At 39.1% G+C, this 14861-nt stretch overlaps 1 protein-coding gene across 4 annotated transcripts in view; it reads right to left on the reverse strand.

Annotated features, from left to right (window-relative positions):
- Window positions 1–339: 339 nt before the first annotated feature.
- cerk (ceramide kinase) overlaps window positions 340–14861 on the reverse strand; it is a 51415-nt gene continuing 36893 nt past the window's right edge. For 3 of the 4 annotated variants that reach the window (XM_086146988.1, XM_086146986.1, XM_086146991.1), the window contains 7 exons: window positions 14434–14508; window positions 14101–14253; window positions 11668–11773; window positions 11029–11099; window positions 8357–8562; window positions 5040–5254; window positions 340–3243 (listed from right to left, as the gene is read on the reverse strand). In XM_086146988.1, coding sequence (XP_086003114.1) covers window positions 3138–3243; window positions 5040–5254; window positions 8357–8562; window positions 11029–11099; window positions 11668–11773; window positions 14101–14253; window positions 14434–14508 — 932 coding nt within the window. In that variant the 3' untranslated portion in view covers window positions 340–3137. The remainder of the gene's footprint in view (window positions 3244–5039; window positions 5255–8356; window positions 8563–11028; window positions 11100–11667; window positions 11774–14100; window positions 14254–14433; window positions 14509–14861) is intronic. The other variant, XM_086146987.1, reaches the window with a different exon arrangement.

Consider the following 14861-nt stretch of genomic DNA (forward strand, 5'->3'; position numbering starts at 1 on the left):
AGTTAATCAGTTTTATTTGTGTGTTCCTGTATTTTTGGGAAGGTGAATACCTGAAAGACTTATAAGCCTGACTCTGTGCTGAATGAGCTCAGCTTGAAATACCGCTCCATCCCAGCGACCTTTCGATGTCCGACGTCGCTTAATGAAACGTCTCGCTCAAAAACAGAGAAATGAAAGAAAGAAAGAAGGAAAGTTTGAGAGAGAATGTCAGTGCAAAGGAGCTCTGACATTTCGTGTCCGTGTGTGTGTGTGTGTGTGTGTGTGAAGAGAAAAACGTGCAACGCAACAGCTCTGATGTCACCACACCAGGCAGGTAAAGGATGCGGTGAAAATGGCATGTAAATCCAAAAAGTAGTTTATTAAAATTTCTCATAAAATACAACTCATGTCCTCTAATGTCTTTGACATTTCTATTTACAGTGACTTGAAAAAAACAAGCAGCAAGAATGGAACAAAATAAATCTTTGCCTTGTTGCTCATAAATTGCAAAATCCTTCAGTCTTTCAAATCCATTGGGTCATTCTTTCAAGCGATCTTCATGTGGAGTTCAGGATTTCAGTTGCTGTGGAAATGCTAGTGTGTATTTTTGTATGTGTGTACTAAAAATCCCTGTCTGAAGGTGAGACTTTACAGACATCGAAACTCAAAAGAAAGAACAGGCTTTTATGCCGTTAAAGTGAATATCTGCCAAATATCAGAACACGATAAAAAGGCATATTAACCTGTTATGACGGCCAAAGAAATTGTGGTCCATTTTAAGAGATGACAAGGGCGCTAAGAAATCATTATTAATTTGACAAAGTCTGAGCAGTGTTCAGAAATTGTGCTTGCAAAATCACTTCACAGAAACACAGGGGAGTCACTTAACCAGCGGTAGATTCGGCTCCTCCGCTCTAAATTCTGTGTCCTTTACAATGTTCTTACAATCAAGTCCAAAGTTCGTCTTTGTCATAAACACGTCATACGTCTGGAACCAGGGCTTAATCCTAATGTGTAAATTTCAAGTGTAATGACATATTAAATTGAAAAAAAAAAAAAAACAACAAAAAAACAGCAGATACTTCATAAAATTACATTTCACTAAATCCTTCTGTTTTTTTTGGTGTGACTCGAGTCTAGTTTTCTGTTACGTCAATGTGTGAAGATACACAAGAGGCACTCAGATCTATTCTTTCAGACAAACTCATAAACTGGGCTGTGTGTCACCAAATCTCTGAAGCGAACTGACGGCCTAATCTACATATTTCCCTTCGCAATATTGGATATAAACCAAAATATTCTCCTTTCTCTTGTGACATTTTAGCAGGTCTGTTTTGTAGTTTTCTTTTGAAACTGTCTGAATAAGCATGAGAACATGGATGTCTCCAATTAAAATAAATAAGCTCAACCAGCAGTTCACTTCCCTGTTTACTACACATTTCCCTTCCAGCTAACAATCCCAGCAGATTAAAGATGCAAGGTGGTCTTTCCTTCGAAGTATATGTTTGCTAAAAAAAAATAAGACATTTGAAAAAGTGTACTGTATTTCCATATAGACCCTAAAGTGAGATCCAACCTTTAACTGTCAAGGGACACACATTCTAATGCTGGGTTTGTGATCGGATCATTGGCAAAACCCCCATTGAGAAAAAAAAAGCACATGCATGCTCAGAGATTTTACAAGTTTTATCTTATACTGAATTTGTAGATTATATTTGCATCTTTTTTTTTTTTTTCTCCCTTGATTTTGTTAATCAATGTGCAGGTCTTTGGTGAGGCTGCCTTGTATTAAGCTCTGCAGTCCTCCATAGGCAGATACTTGTCCTTGAAGCATCTTTAAAAATGGCCTCCGTGGGACTAATTGTGATGGAACAAACTTATCACATCGCCACCTTAACGTACACATTAACGCCCATTTAAACTCATTGCATGTCCCTGTAGGGACTGTGGAGAGCACACTTCTAATCACACACACGCTCACGGTGTGACACACTCTATATACAAAATGGATTTCAATAGATTTTTTTCAAGTCAGGAGTGGCAAAAATATATATCTGCTTTTCGAGAGCTGAAAAAAATAACCTTTCAACTGTGTCATCAAGACCAGCGTGACCTTTGGCTAAAGCAGCGACACGAAGCTCATTTACGGGCCTCTCAAAAAATTGCCTCCCATAAGTTTTACAATTTAGAATTCCAGCGGCAGGATGGACATCGGACAGTTTTTCATCGCCAAGGAGCCGAATTCAGCCACAGGTGTGCCACAGCAGCGCTGAGACACACCAAACCACTTAGCAACCACTTTGCCTTATTACCCAAAAGCCATCGGGGTCCTGTTAGTGTATTAGCAGGATATTCAGCTTTCTTCATTAGTGCCCCTGACTCAGATCTACTTTCACCTGGGTCACAGATGAAATGTTCTTTCCTCATTTCTTCTCAAGAAAAGAAAGATCTGATTATATTATGTCCTTGTGTGCATGAGTGTGTGTGTGTTGCAGGGCAAGTACTTTCCCTTTATCAGTGTATTTCTTCTTCTTTTTTTTTAACAGAGATGGATCTCCTGGCCCGTTTCCCCTTGCTTTAGAAATCCCATTTGCATTTCTTGGCAGAAATAAAACTCTTTACAGACTGTTGTGGCTCCTGTGAGTCCGGCTCAGTCCAGTCATGTGAACACCCGAGCATTGGATCCTCAGGGCTTAGAGATCAACTTTTTTCCCGATCGGAAAGTTTAGGTAGAGAGAAGTTAAGTTTTGAACATGTAAGACCATCGACTGGTGTATTGCGGCGTGGCCGACACCGAATTAGTTTGCCTTGCACTTGCTCAAAATTGAACTGATTAAGTTGAATGATTGAAATTTCCACACAGCGGGACGATTCGAGGCGCATTCTATTCTATTAAATCCAAATCACAGCTGAGAGAAAAAAAAACTAAACTCACCGACCCCCCAGTAATCAAACATTGCAAGATTAAGAGTCTTTTAAACACTTCCCATGTTTTCTTTGAAAAATCCAGCAGCTTTGTTTGCAGTTTTAATGAAGACGTTCAGGTAAATATAATAGGGAGTTGGAATTTTAAATACTAAGATGCCTGTGGATTTAAAAAAAAATAATAAAAAAATTGACATATTCATCTGTAAATGTCCAGTTCTCGAGGGCCCTGATTAGTGTATTCCTGGCTCCGGGGCCCAGGGGGCAGGATGGTCTTCAAACACATGCTGCTGCTCCTCGATACCGCGGGCGAACAGCCTGATCAACTGGCACTGGACACTACGGAGAAATATACACACAGACCAGAGGACACACACACACACACACATACAGACATGCATCATTTAGCATGAATAACAAACCATCAACTTAATGACTTTGCTCATTTCGATGAGACTTTACTGTCCATGTGGCAGATGTAAAAATAATGAAAGAGCACCCCAGTGAGCAGATTTAACATGCAAACTTCAGAGTGATACAATCTTTGTGGTGCAGTTAGTGAAAAGCCCATCAAAAAAAACTCAGTTGTGTAACAGTTGGGATGATACAGATGGATCAGACACACATAACACAGCCTGATGCGTTCAAAGGGGGAAAGTAAAACTACAGACTAGAACAGTTATTGTACAGTATTCTTTTTTTTTTTCTTCTTTTCTCCAAAGCACCTGTTGTTTACTTGAAGGCTTTGTCAGCAGTTAATTTGCTGAAAGAGTGTGAAGGATCCATTTCTTCTACAAGGAACAAACATATCCAAAAAAAAATGCAGCAAGAGTGCATTTCAATTACAGCGCTTCTTGTTTTATTTGTTTAGTCAGATCATTACTTTTTTCCTAAATGTGTGTTTTTACTTCGAAAGCTTTTTTTTTTTTTTCCTATCTCTGTTACACCCGAGCTATTAGCATTAATTATCCCAACAGCACTCTGGCCGGCTCACTCCAAGAACGATTAGTGCAGAGGAAGAGGCAATAAAGGGATGGACTTTTGCTTTAATTAAAGGGGAGTAGCCTTTTAACACAGGGCGGACTGTTAAATTAGCAACATTAGAACGCCATGCATCATTGACAAAGCACAATGGGGCATGAAATAAATGATGCATCAAGGGGTGACACACCAGCTGTATAGAGATCTGATAGCAGCAAAAGCTATATTGTGACCATGCCCGCTGTAATGGGGGGGCGGCTTGATGCTGCAGGGGACTGAGAGACAATTTCCTGGTCAGAGACCGCTGGCCATTTTCGTCACTAATGACACCCCTGGTGTCATTCCAGCCCAGAAAATTGGAGAATTTGTCTAATACAACTAACAACAAGCATCAAAACAACTTATTTTACTCAAACATGTAGGCAAATCATGAATACCAGAGTTAATGTTTGTAAATACTGCATAGTTGACCTTGGATTGGACGTAAATATGTGTGCTATCGTTGCGCGGGGATTCGCGATTTCTTTTACATTATGAACAAAGATAACGTCTTGCTTCAGGCTTCATTAAACTGTATAAATCTCTACCAGTCAAACCACACAATTATCTTAGCCTTATTCAACATGTAAACAATTCATTTGTGTGATTTCATGTCATAAATATATTGCAATAGTCTTAAACCATATGGAAATGTATCTGCTTTCCAGATATTTCACAATGCCAGCTGATTTCATGATTGAATGGCAAATTGTGTGTCTTTTGTTTGGAATATAGCATGACTGATGACTTAAAAAGAATTTACCACTGTACTGTTGTCAGGCAATCACAGAGTTATGATATTTTTATACAACTGCAATTTAGTTTTTATGGTTTGCCGCTAAGTTGTTGAAAGGCAGATGTTGCTCTTAAGTGTGTGGATATTTTCTGAATAGTTTATAGATAGGAACAAAGTTGGACAGTCATAACATGAAATCACAAAGAATCAATTTAAAGAAATGTGTTAAAGAGCTCTGGAAAGAAATAATGGATGTAATGAAAATAACTCAAGTTAAAAAAGAGGAATTCAAAATAATTTATCTATTTATTGAAATCAAACATCGATGAAAGAATAAGTTAGATTAGAGTGGTGTCTTCTGCAGTGAATCTGTCATTACCTGACTTGGATGGCGGTGTGAGGCAGAATTTCACCGTCACAGCTCCAACTGCTGCGGGCCGGGTTAGAGTCACCGCTTCCGTCAACGGTGCAAATCGGACTAAAGACCGGCTTCTTCTGGGATTCACCCGGGTCTTCTTGTGACAAATATTCATAACTCCGTGGTTGGAAGCTGAACTTGCGCACCCGGTGGACCTCCACAAAGGAATGGTCGAACTGGACACAGTGGCGAGGAGATAAATAAAACAAAAGTCTGGTTATTCATATTTTACGTATTTCTTCACTGACAAGCGGAAGGATGAAGAAGGCTTTAGGTCGTCTGGGTCTTTGAGGCTTAATTTAACGGTTTACACGCTCTTCAGCGAAAAGCATGTGTATAAAGAGCAAACAATTAATTTGGATTTAAAAAAAAAAAAAAAAACACTCAAAATGATTTCAGCTACAAATCATGTCGATCGTTATGATTTAACATTGAAAAATGCCCGAAAGCCTTTGCATCAAAATGGTTTAAACAACACATTTTATGTCTACTTGTGTTATAGCAGAATGCCTAATTAAGAATATTTAAACACTTTAATATGGAAGTTAAATATTTTTCTGATTGTAATTTTTTTTAACAACCCCATCTTATTTGAATGTATTTTGATATCTTGCATACATATCTTGTGACCACACAGTAAAGGGTGCGGCGTCTCACCCCACGGGACAAAGGGTACAACATTACATTTTACAAGGAATTACTTTGGCTCAGTGTAATATTATCTTATATATAAAACTGCATAATTCAGGATTCAACATTTAGTAACATTTATACGCCTTGTATTGTGAAGAGATTTTAGATACATCGAAATTGCTGGTAGATGACAAAAATGTCATTCAAAATGTCCCTAAAATCTGCACAGATATATGTGTGTATATAAATTTTTTTCATTTTTTCTTTTTTTTTGTGAAAGAACCTGATATAAACACAAAGATAACATGAAACTAGTATGGAAGCACGGAAAATGATTAAATGCTTATATGACATCGATGGCTGTCGAATATCAGTTGTCACTTTAAACGTTTGTCTTTCAGGAATAAATCCCAAAAATGAAAATGATAAGATACTTTGATTTATGTATAAACCCCTTTCACAAAAACAAGGATCGTACTGGCCTGTAGGTAAATTATCGCTGGCATGTGATTTTAATTTTGGTTTACAGGCTCCTGCAGGGTGAGGTAAAACGTTAATTTCTTTGGCATTGTCTTCTCACATACTCCTGCTGATTTTATAATGAAAAGCAAAGACGCATGTAGTGTTTCCCCTCTTGGTCCACGTTTACAAAAAAAAACGAGCACAGCGGATCAAATGCAAAATGGCTGAAAGGCCAGACGAGGTCAAATAAAATAGAGGTGCATAAAAAAAAAAAAAAAAAACTATGTAAACATTGGATGAGTGAAAGGAAGAAAGCGGGAGATGAAACGAAATTATTGTGTCAGAATCCCCTTTCATCTTATTCTGTGTCACAGAAAGGTTCAACTTCTCCCGGCTGACTATTTTCTTCACAGGGAGTCGTTTTCTCTCTATGCTCTATTTTTCCTCTCTCCTCTTTCTTCTGCCATTCTCTCTTTTCTCTCTCCCTCCCCGTTTCTGGGCTCCTCTCATCCCAAAGCAGAGTGACAGCCATTTATTTCACATCACACCCACTTTATGACTCCAGCCGTTTTGCATTCAGGCTGGACGGTCTGCTTAAAAGGCTTTCTGACAAGGCCATGAATACGTTTAGTGGCTCCTCACTCCTTGTTTCTTTCTGCTTGACTGGACACTGTTCCTAATAATAAATGAACTGTGATGCAAAGTGCCAGTCGCCCAACTCATACAACTACATGTCCACCTTAAAAGTGAGGCGGTGCCGGTCGAGACGCGACATGATAAAAACATGTAACTGTTGCTCCTGTGGTCATGAATCCAGCTTTTCTTTATGTTTGCGGCAGAAGCACGCAGCGAGTTTAGAAATCAATTTTGAGAGTAAAAAGGAAAGGTGTCATTTTGCCTTTCTTGACTAAAATTACAAAAATTAACTCCTCTATTGTAAAAGCCTTGCTGAGACTTGCTGGTTGATATTGAAGTATTTTTGCAAATTCATTTCATTGTTTTGGAATATAAGCAAAATGCCCGGTGAGCAGAGAGTGACTTTTGTTTTTGCAGGAATGAATACGCCACAATTACACATAGATGATCGCTATTAATTAATTACTACTCAAATCTTTTTGCATTAAATTTAAACTTGGATTGCTAAAGGATTTCATTGAAAAAAAAATTGCTGTAAGAGAGGTTTTTTTTTTTTTTTTCATGTTAGAACTGTTTCATGTCAATAATTCCAGGTATTTTCAAGTTTCTTATAAGGTCTTATTTTCGGCAAAGGCCTTATTTCCAATTATACTTTTGTTTAATTGTCTCTTTGCAGTCTCACTCAGGACTGATTTACACTGGCAAAACTTTTATTTGAGTAAAAAGCAGCTTATCTGTAGTCATCCTTCCATTTTTGTGCAAAACGCTTGATAAATGTAACCAATAATTTTCACGACAAACACAAAAAAGATCCTTGCAATCTAAACACGGCAAATCCAAAGTCCAAAATTGACGCCGCAAAGTTACATCGCGTCAGGATTTCATTGTTACTAACTCAAATATGTCGTAGTGTACATTTTCGCTGAGGCATCCGCTGCAGATGAAATTACTTCCAAGATCAGTTGGGATAAACGTCCCTGCTGAAGCAATAATTACTAATCACCAGACTTCATGGCTAACACTTCAGCAATCCTGAGAGGACATTAGTTTAGTATCGCCCTCTTCTCCAATGCTACGTATCCCTGATACAGTCATTACCGGTGCCTCTCTGGACCTGCTGGAGATTATTTATGATACGTAGGAAGGCACAAGGGCTAAGGCATTTGAACTGAAGTGAACCATAGCTGGGAAAATGTGCACAGTCAGCAAACAGAGGTGCTAGCACAGCAAGTGGGCCGCCTTCTGCCCGGCCGTTCACACATTTACACACTCCATTGATCTGTGCAGAGGTTGAGCGGCTCCTGCTGTTGGATTCTGCAGCAAAGTGACGGACGGGAGATCTCTTTTTTTTTTTTTTTTTTTTAAGTTTTGCTGTTTATCTCTTCACATAAGTTCCAAGAGGGAAAGTTTCATTTAACTGCATTGGAGCTAATTCACATGAGTTATCTGACGCGTTTTCCCATTCACGTTATTTGATTGGACGTTCTCCCGAGCGGCGGCTTAGAATTTAAGCCTAAACAGATCAATAGAAGCTCCTTTTCTCTCACCTGATCGTCTTTGTTGGTGTGTCGAAACAGGTGTCTGAGAAAATCCAGACGGGAACACTCCCGGACCAAGATAAGGTCGGTGGTGCCGTCTGCCAGGTGGGCCGACGGGGACAGGCCCTTTGGACTGCGTGGACATGCACAGCTCATACTGGCCGCGTTGATGGCAATGAACTTTCCCTCCATCTCAGTCCAGCCGCTGCTGCCTGCTAGCATTAACAGGTAACAATTAGACTGTGTGTGTGTGTGTGGGTGTGGGTGTTGTATGGAAAGTCAATGCAATTTCTCATTATAGCTTTCCCAATGAAGCACTGTGTCAAATGTCAAGTGTCATCGTTAAGCAAACTAATTTTTATTTGCTTTCTGGGACAGTGAGAGAAATTTAATGCAAATTGTAATTCGATAGGTGAGGAATTTCCAAAAACGAAGCCAGTCACAAGCAAAATCTTTGCACTTGAGACTTTAAGACACTTTATAGCCTTGACTTGTTACTTAGACACTTTATAGTTTTATTTGTATTTCTTATTCTCCCCCCTTTTTTTAAACTGTTTATACAATTTCCTACTATTATTTATTGTTGTTATGTTTTACTTGAAACTCTGGGACAACAATTTCCTTCGGGATAAATAAAGTTGTTCTTATTCTTATTCTTATGATAAATAAAGACGAATGAACCAGGTCTTTTGCCACAATTGTGCAATCAAGAAATTAACTTTGTTCAGTAGGAAGCTTATTTTTCATTTCTATTACTTTCTGCTTGCTTGAAAATGGCTTTTTATCTTGACTTGGGCTAAATTAAACCTAGAGGAGGTCACATAGCTGGATGATTGACCTCACCTTATGTTATGATTAAATTGACATGACAGACTCGATGGTTCTGCTTCACAAATCCGGAAGCTGCTCTGCTGCGGTTTGCAAATGTTCAAAAAGCGATGGGGATTCTACAGCAGTTCCTTTTCCATCCAGTTGGCATCTGGTGTGTGTCAACAGAGGGATAGCTAGCAAATCAGTAAACCTATATCACACACATCCAAATAATCATTGCGAGTACCTCAAACGGGAAAATTCTGTGAATCTAGAAAGCAAAACAAACAGTCGCCCATCGCTTCACAAGAAACAACGCATGGAGGTGACGATACAGGCCGGTGATTACACGCCTGCCGAGGCTACATAAAACATAAAATTCCCAAATCAGGACTCAGTGATTAAAGAGAAATTCCCCACCTGAAAAAATCAAAAACAAACAAATACGGCTATGTAGTGGAGCCTCTCCATTAGCAGAAGTTTTCCAAACCAGTATTTGCTTTGTAGGAGGCATCGGCTAATTTGGATAGAGAGGGAGAGAGTCAGAGAGAATCACAGAGAAAGAGTCGCGTCTCACTGATTTAGCAGTTGTCTAAGATTTCTCTCCTTAGAACCAGAAAAAAATAAAATCACAAAACAAGCAGTAGCTGTGGTGTGAGGCAAACCCCCCCTGTCAAAACTGGCAGAGGTAAACTTTTTCCTGATTAGTGGGAGCCTGTCACATATCTCACACACACAAACAGGTTACGCTCACTTTCATATTCACACACACACACACACATATTAAAAGTAGATGCATACACACTCCAGAGGATCCCGCATTCCCCAATAGCCAGGCCAAGAAAGAAAATCATAAATGTAGCATCACAACACTAATTAGAGGGGAAAAATAAAACACGCAGCTCATCCAATGCTAAGAATGCACACACTAATCACTATTTTATTTCCCCGTAGAATTGTTGGCTGCCATGCCGGTGGTCTAAATTCATTACATAATTAAGTGTGAGTGTGTTTGCATCGGCGTCGGTGCACGAGCTGAAGAATTATCCCGGACCTGTTCGGGTAACGTCTCTAATCTCATCAGACGGACACAGGGTTGGATTCTGGAGAATTTAGAAATTGATCATCGAAAGAAGGCTCCAGAAGGGCGAGCTAGGGAGTTGCGACATCACTAAAAATAGGTTTATATTTCGTCGTCAATAACTCATCAAGAATCTCATCAAGAATGTCACCGTGCAGCAGGAGGAGCACAGACTCCGCTGAGAACTGGAATGAGGTGTATTTGAGATGAATGATCATTATATTTGCACTTTCTTTTGTAACTTGTCCTTAATACACCGTCATTATCGCATGAGAACATGAATCTTGTTCGATTAATAACTGCGCGAATTGTTCGAGCGCACGTATGACAATAAGCAATACACATCCGTCCCTCCAGCGGCTCCATTTATATGGAGTCACAATTCTAAATTACACTAATGATGTAAAAAGGGAATTAAAACTCAGGCAATGCTACGAATAATAACAAATGATTACTTTGAGACGTCACACTTCCTGTCTGTAAAAGCTGTGAAGAACAACAAAAAGTAGTGGTGGCGGTAATAGAGAATAAAACCGAGGGGGAAAATAATATGCGGATGCGATAATGAGGATGAGAGATAGATGAAAAAAAAAAAAAAACACCAAAAAGTTGTTGAATAAATAAGAGTATATCATTAAAAAGAGAATGCAATTTCTTTCCTTCCAGTTTGTGCTTCATAAATGCATCTCCTACAACTGGCAGACTAGCAGGTAATGAGATTTTGAGGTGAGAAATTTTGTGTTGTTTTTACTAAGATGGCACATTTATCAAGCGATAACCAAATCTTTACCTTTGTCAAACATTTCCTGCGACACCTTACAGAAAATGTCTTTTGAAGGTTTGTGCTGACAGACCTGGCACCTGAAAAGACACAAGATGTTGCGTTGTTTTACAGTGAAACTGCTGCGTTGCTTTGACATTCATGCTTCAAACAAGCTTAACAAATTCATTACTTGAGGATGGAATCGGTCCATGTTAAATGAATTACACCCAGGGCTCAGCGACATAAATATTACCAGCAGTTGTTAGAAACGCTTAAAGAAGTCTACAGCTAGGAGTGGCCTTTTGTGGAGCGGTGATATCATTTTTTTACGGTAAAATAAGTTGTCAGCAAACATGGCATTTTCACAGATTAACGGTTCCCGGCCCCTTTCAGCGCTCTAACAAATGCAGACAAAGTACTGTATGTGCTCGGCATCTCAAAACCAAAGCACTTAGTCAAGAGCTTTTTGGAGAAGACTGAATGGGCTCTCAGTCCACAATATATCAGATGGGCTTCCTGACAGCATAAACTATCCCACTTACACTCTGGCAGGTGCACCGCTACCATTGAACTCCATCAGATAAGTTAGTGCATTGTAAAACACTGCGGGAAGCTCTAGGAATGGATATCTGTAATCTCTTCTTAGCCTCGCTCCTCTTTATTTACCCAGATCGACACTGCAACTTGTCCCTCGGGTTCCCCATGTTGTCCTCAGCGGGGAGAAACGAGACGGTGCCTTCATAATAGTTGTGACTCAGAAAGGTTTTTACCCCTGAAAGAAAAGTACAGTTCGGATCTGATAATGCGCCCCGTTTCCAATATACTGTGTATTTGTAGCTATTTTGCCTCTAATTATATCATTTAGAGTAAAAAATTACAAAAGTACACATCCATATAACTAATTGCAGAACCAAGCTTTGCCTCTCGAGGTTTTGCCACAAACAAATCATTTCAGAAAAGTTTGAGGGAAACACTCCTGAATGGGAAACGTGTTCCTATTTAAGCCGCTGTTGACTTGGACCCTGATGCATTCTTGGGAATTCCATTTACCATCTGTGTATTTAATTGGACACAGAATCAAAGTGATCACTTTCTTCTTCTTTCTAGATAGCGTGTTTGCGTTCTCATAATAAATAAAAAGCTCCAATACTGCAGACAGCAAATCCCAATCCTACTGCCATCAACTAATTAACTATTCTTCTTGTATATTTACTTTCGAGAGGTAATCATTCCCTTATTGCCACTGCGTCGCCTCGATGGCAGCTCCAGCTACACATGGCTCGTGTTTATTTTGTGCTTATTTATTTGACCATCGAACCTGTTGCAGACCACATTCAACAATTCATTTTTTTGTATGAGATAATTCAGGAAGTATCAAATAAAACTGTTTTGATTTGGATTAACTTACCACATAATGAGTTATATACTCACATTTTACACTATACTGCATAATTATAGATACCAGTCACACAGAAAGTGCTTTAACATGCATATTTTAACTGATGAGCAGGGGATTAATGGGGGAGGGGTGTTAAATAAAGTCTCTGCAATCCAAAAAAGTCAAACTTCAAGATGACCTACAACTAGGTTTTCTATTACTACTTACTTTTGTTGTTAATTTTATTCAAAGTTTTGAAGTATTTTTGGTGGAAAATTACAAATCGCATCTTATTGCTAATCCTATTGCATTTATTTTCCCTTTATAATACAAATATTGGGATAAACTATAGTCTGCTATATAATATTGCAGGAAAATGATTCATTGAAGCAAGGTGAAAGGAGCAGAAGATTATTTATCACCAATAATCAGTTCAATCAGTTCTTGAAAGAAGGAAATAGTTTCATGCCTTTCTCTTCCGTGACGCAACGCAAGCGTACATGTTATGTGAAGGCATATTGCTGCAAATGGAGATATTATCATACTATATTAGGTGTATCTTTCCACACTAGCTATATGTTTCATCCCATTTCAAATTTCACTTAGTTTTTTTAATCCATTATCCAGTAGTCATAGGTTATGGAAAAGTCTGTTTAGTGAAGACTGGAACAAAAAAATAGACTGTAATCATTCCAGTCATTGTCTGACTTGTGAATAGCGAACTCCAGATTGCCTCGGATACAGTATCAGGGGCAAGACATGGATTTTCGAATGCAAAATGCAAATCGCATTTAGTGTTCTATGTCTCGGGGCCCATTGAGCAGGCGCACTACAGGCAGCTGCTGCTAACATATGGTTTTGTACTTTAAAGCTTTAACGAAAAAAACAGCGACAACATTGTCCAAAAAGACATTTATCGGGGTTTTGCGGCTCAGAAAATGTATCCTCTTGCATACGTAGGTTTGTGGTTAAATTGTTTTTTGGAGCATTTCCATCTCTCCTGTATTCTGCTATTTTAATGCATTCATGCATGGGATTCCTTATCCCATTCTGAGATACCCTCAGGTAGATTATCAATTAAGCCATGTCATAATTAGATTTACAACTAATTTTCACTTTTTGTGGTCGGCTTAAAAGTAATTACAATAAACATGGCAGGATAATGCGTGAGTTCATAACAAATGGAGTTAGTGTTTTTGTGCGAACACCAACACAAGCTGGTATATATTGAAAAGGTGATTCATATTTGCAGCTTGAAGGTTTTGAAATGTGCATGTTTGCTAAATATAGGTCTTGTTCATGAGGCCTGCTCTCCCACACACAGTTGGAATGTGTTCTAAATTGGCTATTATAAATGAAGGCTATAAATGAAGCCTCCGGTTCAGAAATATTCTCGTCTCTGCTGCCGAACTAAAGTTTAGTTTAGTCAAGTTTTGTCACTTGCAGGGTAGTTGGTTTCATTACCGAGCTGTACAAGACCTTGCACTGAATCAGCAGGGCCTTGTGGATTCACTGCGTGGTGGAGTTTTATCTAGTACACTCTAAGTCCAGACCCCGAGCAAACCCAGCAAGCTCAGGGATAAACTCTCGGCGAGACTCGCCGAAAGAAAAGTCAGGCCACTTAGAACACAGATCCGAGAGGTGGAATAAAACAGGTTAAAGTGTAAAGGCAGGCTTGTTATGAAATCTCCCCCATGTTAAGGAAAGCATTCCCATCATACCTGACAAGTCGTATCTCGCGGGACCAAGCCACCGTTTCCTCTCGCTGTCTGTCAGAACATCTCCATAGAAACCGTAGCCAAGCAACGAGACCGAATATCTGAGGAGGGTGTTGTCGTGGTGCACTGAACACACATCTATTGGCTGGGAATCACCTGTTATGACACACCCGGCGATGACATGAGACCACTTCCTCCATGGTTACCGCACTTGCAGAACAAACTTATCCGGCTGCTCAAGTAACCGAACATGCCATTGCTTTTTACACAATTGAACTGAAACACGATGTCATCTTGGGTACGGATATAATAGACAATTAAAGGATTTCTACTCACCCACAATGATGTGTAAAGCGGACGTAACCGGATCGTTGGTTCCCATCGTGGCAAAGCAGATACAGTCGGTCGACCCTGTTGGAGACACAGAGGTCATTCACCAGACGTTTTATTATCTCGTACAATACATTTTAAAGACAAACCGTAAAGATTGTCAGTGTGTGGAAAATGTCGAGTTGTCCTCTAGAATAATTGGGAATAAAAAGCTGTCAACATCTGAACCGGGGTACAGTGAGCATTTTTTGCATATAAATAGACATTTTCATTCCAGTTCCTGTCAGATGTTTTTGAATACATTTATTTAATTACAAAAACCTTTTGATTTGTAATGATTGAAGACCTGTTTGTATTTGTACACTACTCTTGGAATTACTTCATAATTCTTGACAACAAATAGCAATGCAGTATCAACCAGTCAGCTTCATGAC

This window comes from Fistularia commersonii, chromosome 5 (assembly GCF_037954325.1).
Source record: "Fistularia commersonii isolate RoL2024-O1a breed Wild chromosome 5, RoL_Fcom_v1.0, whole genome shotgun sequence".
Lineage (NCBI taxonomy): Eukaryota > Metazoa > Chordata > Actinopteri > Syngnathiformes > Fistulariidae > Fistularia > Fistularia commersonii.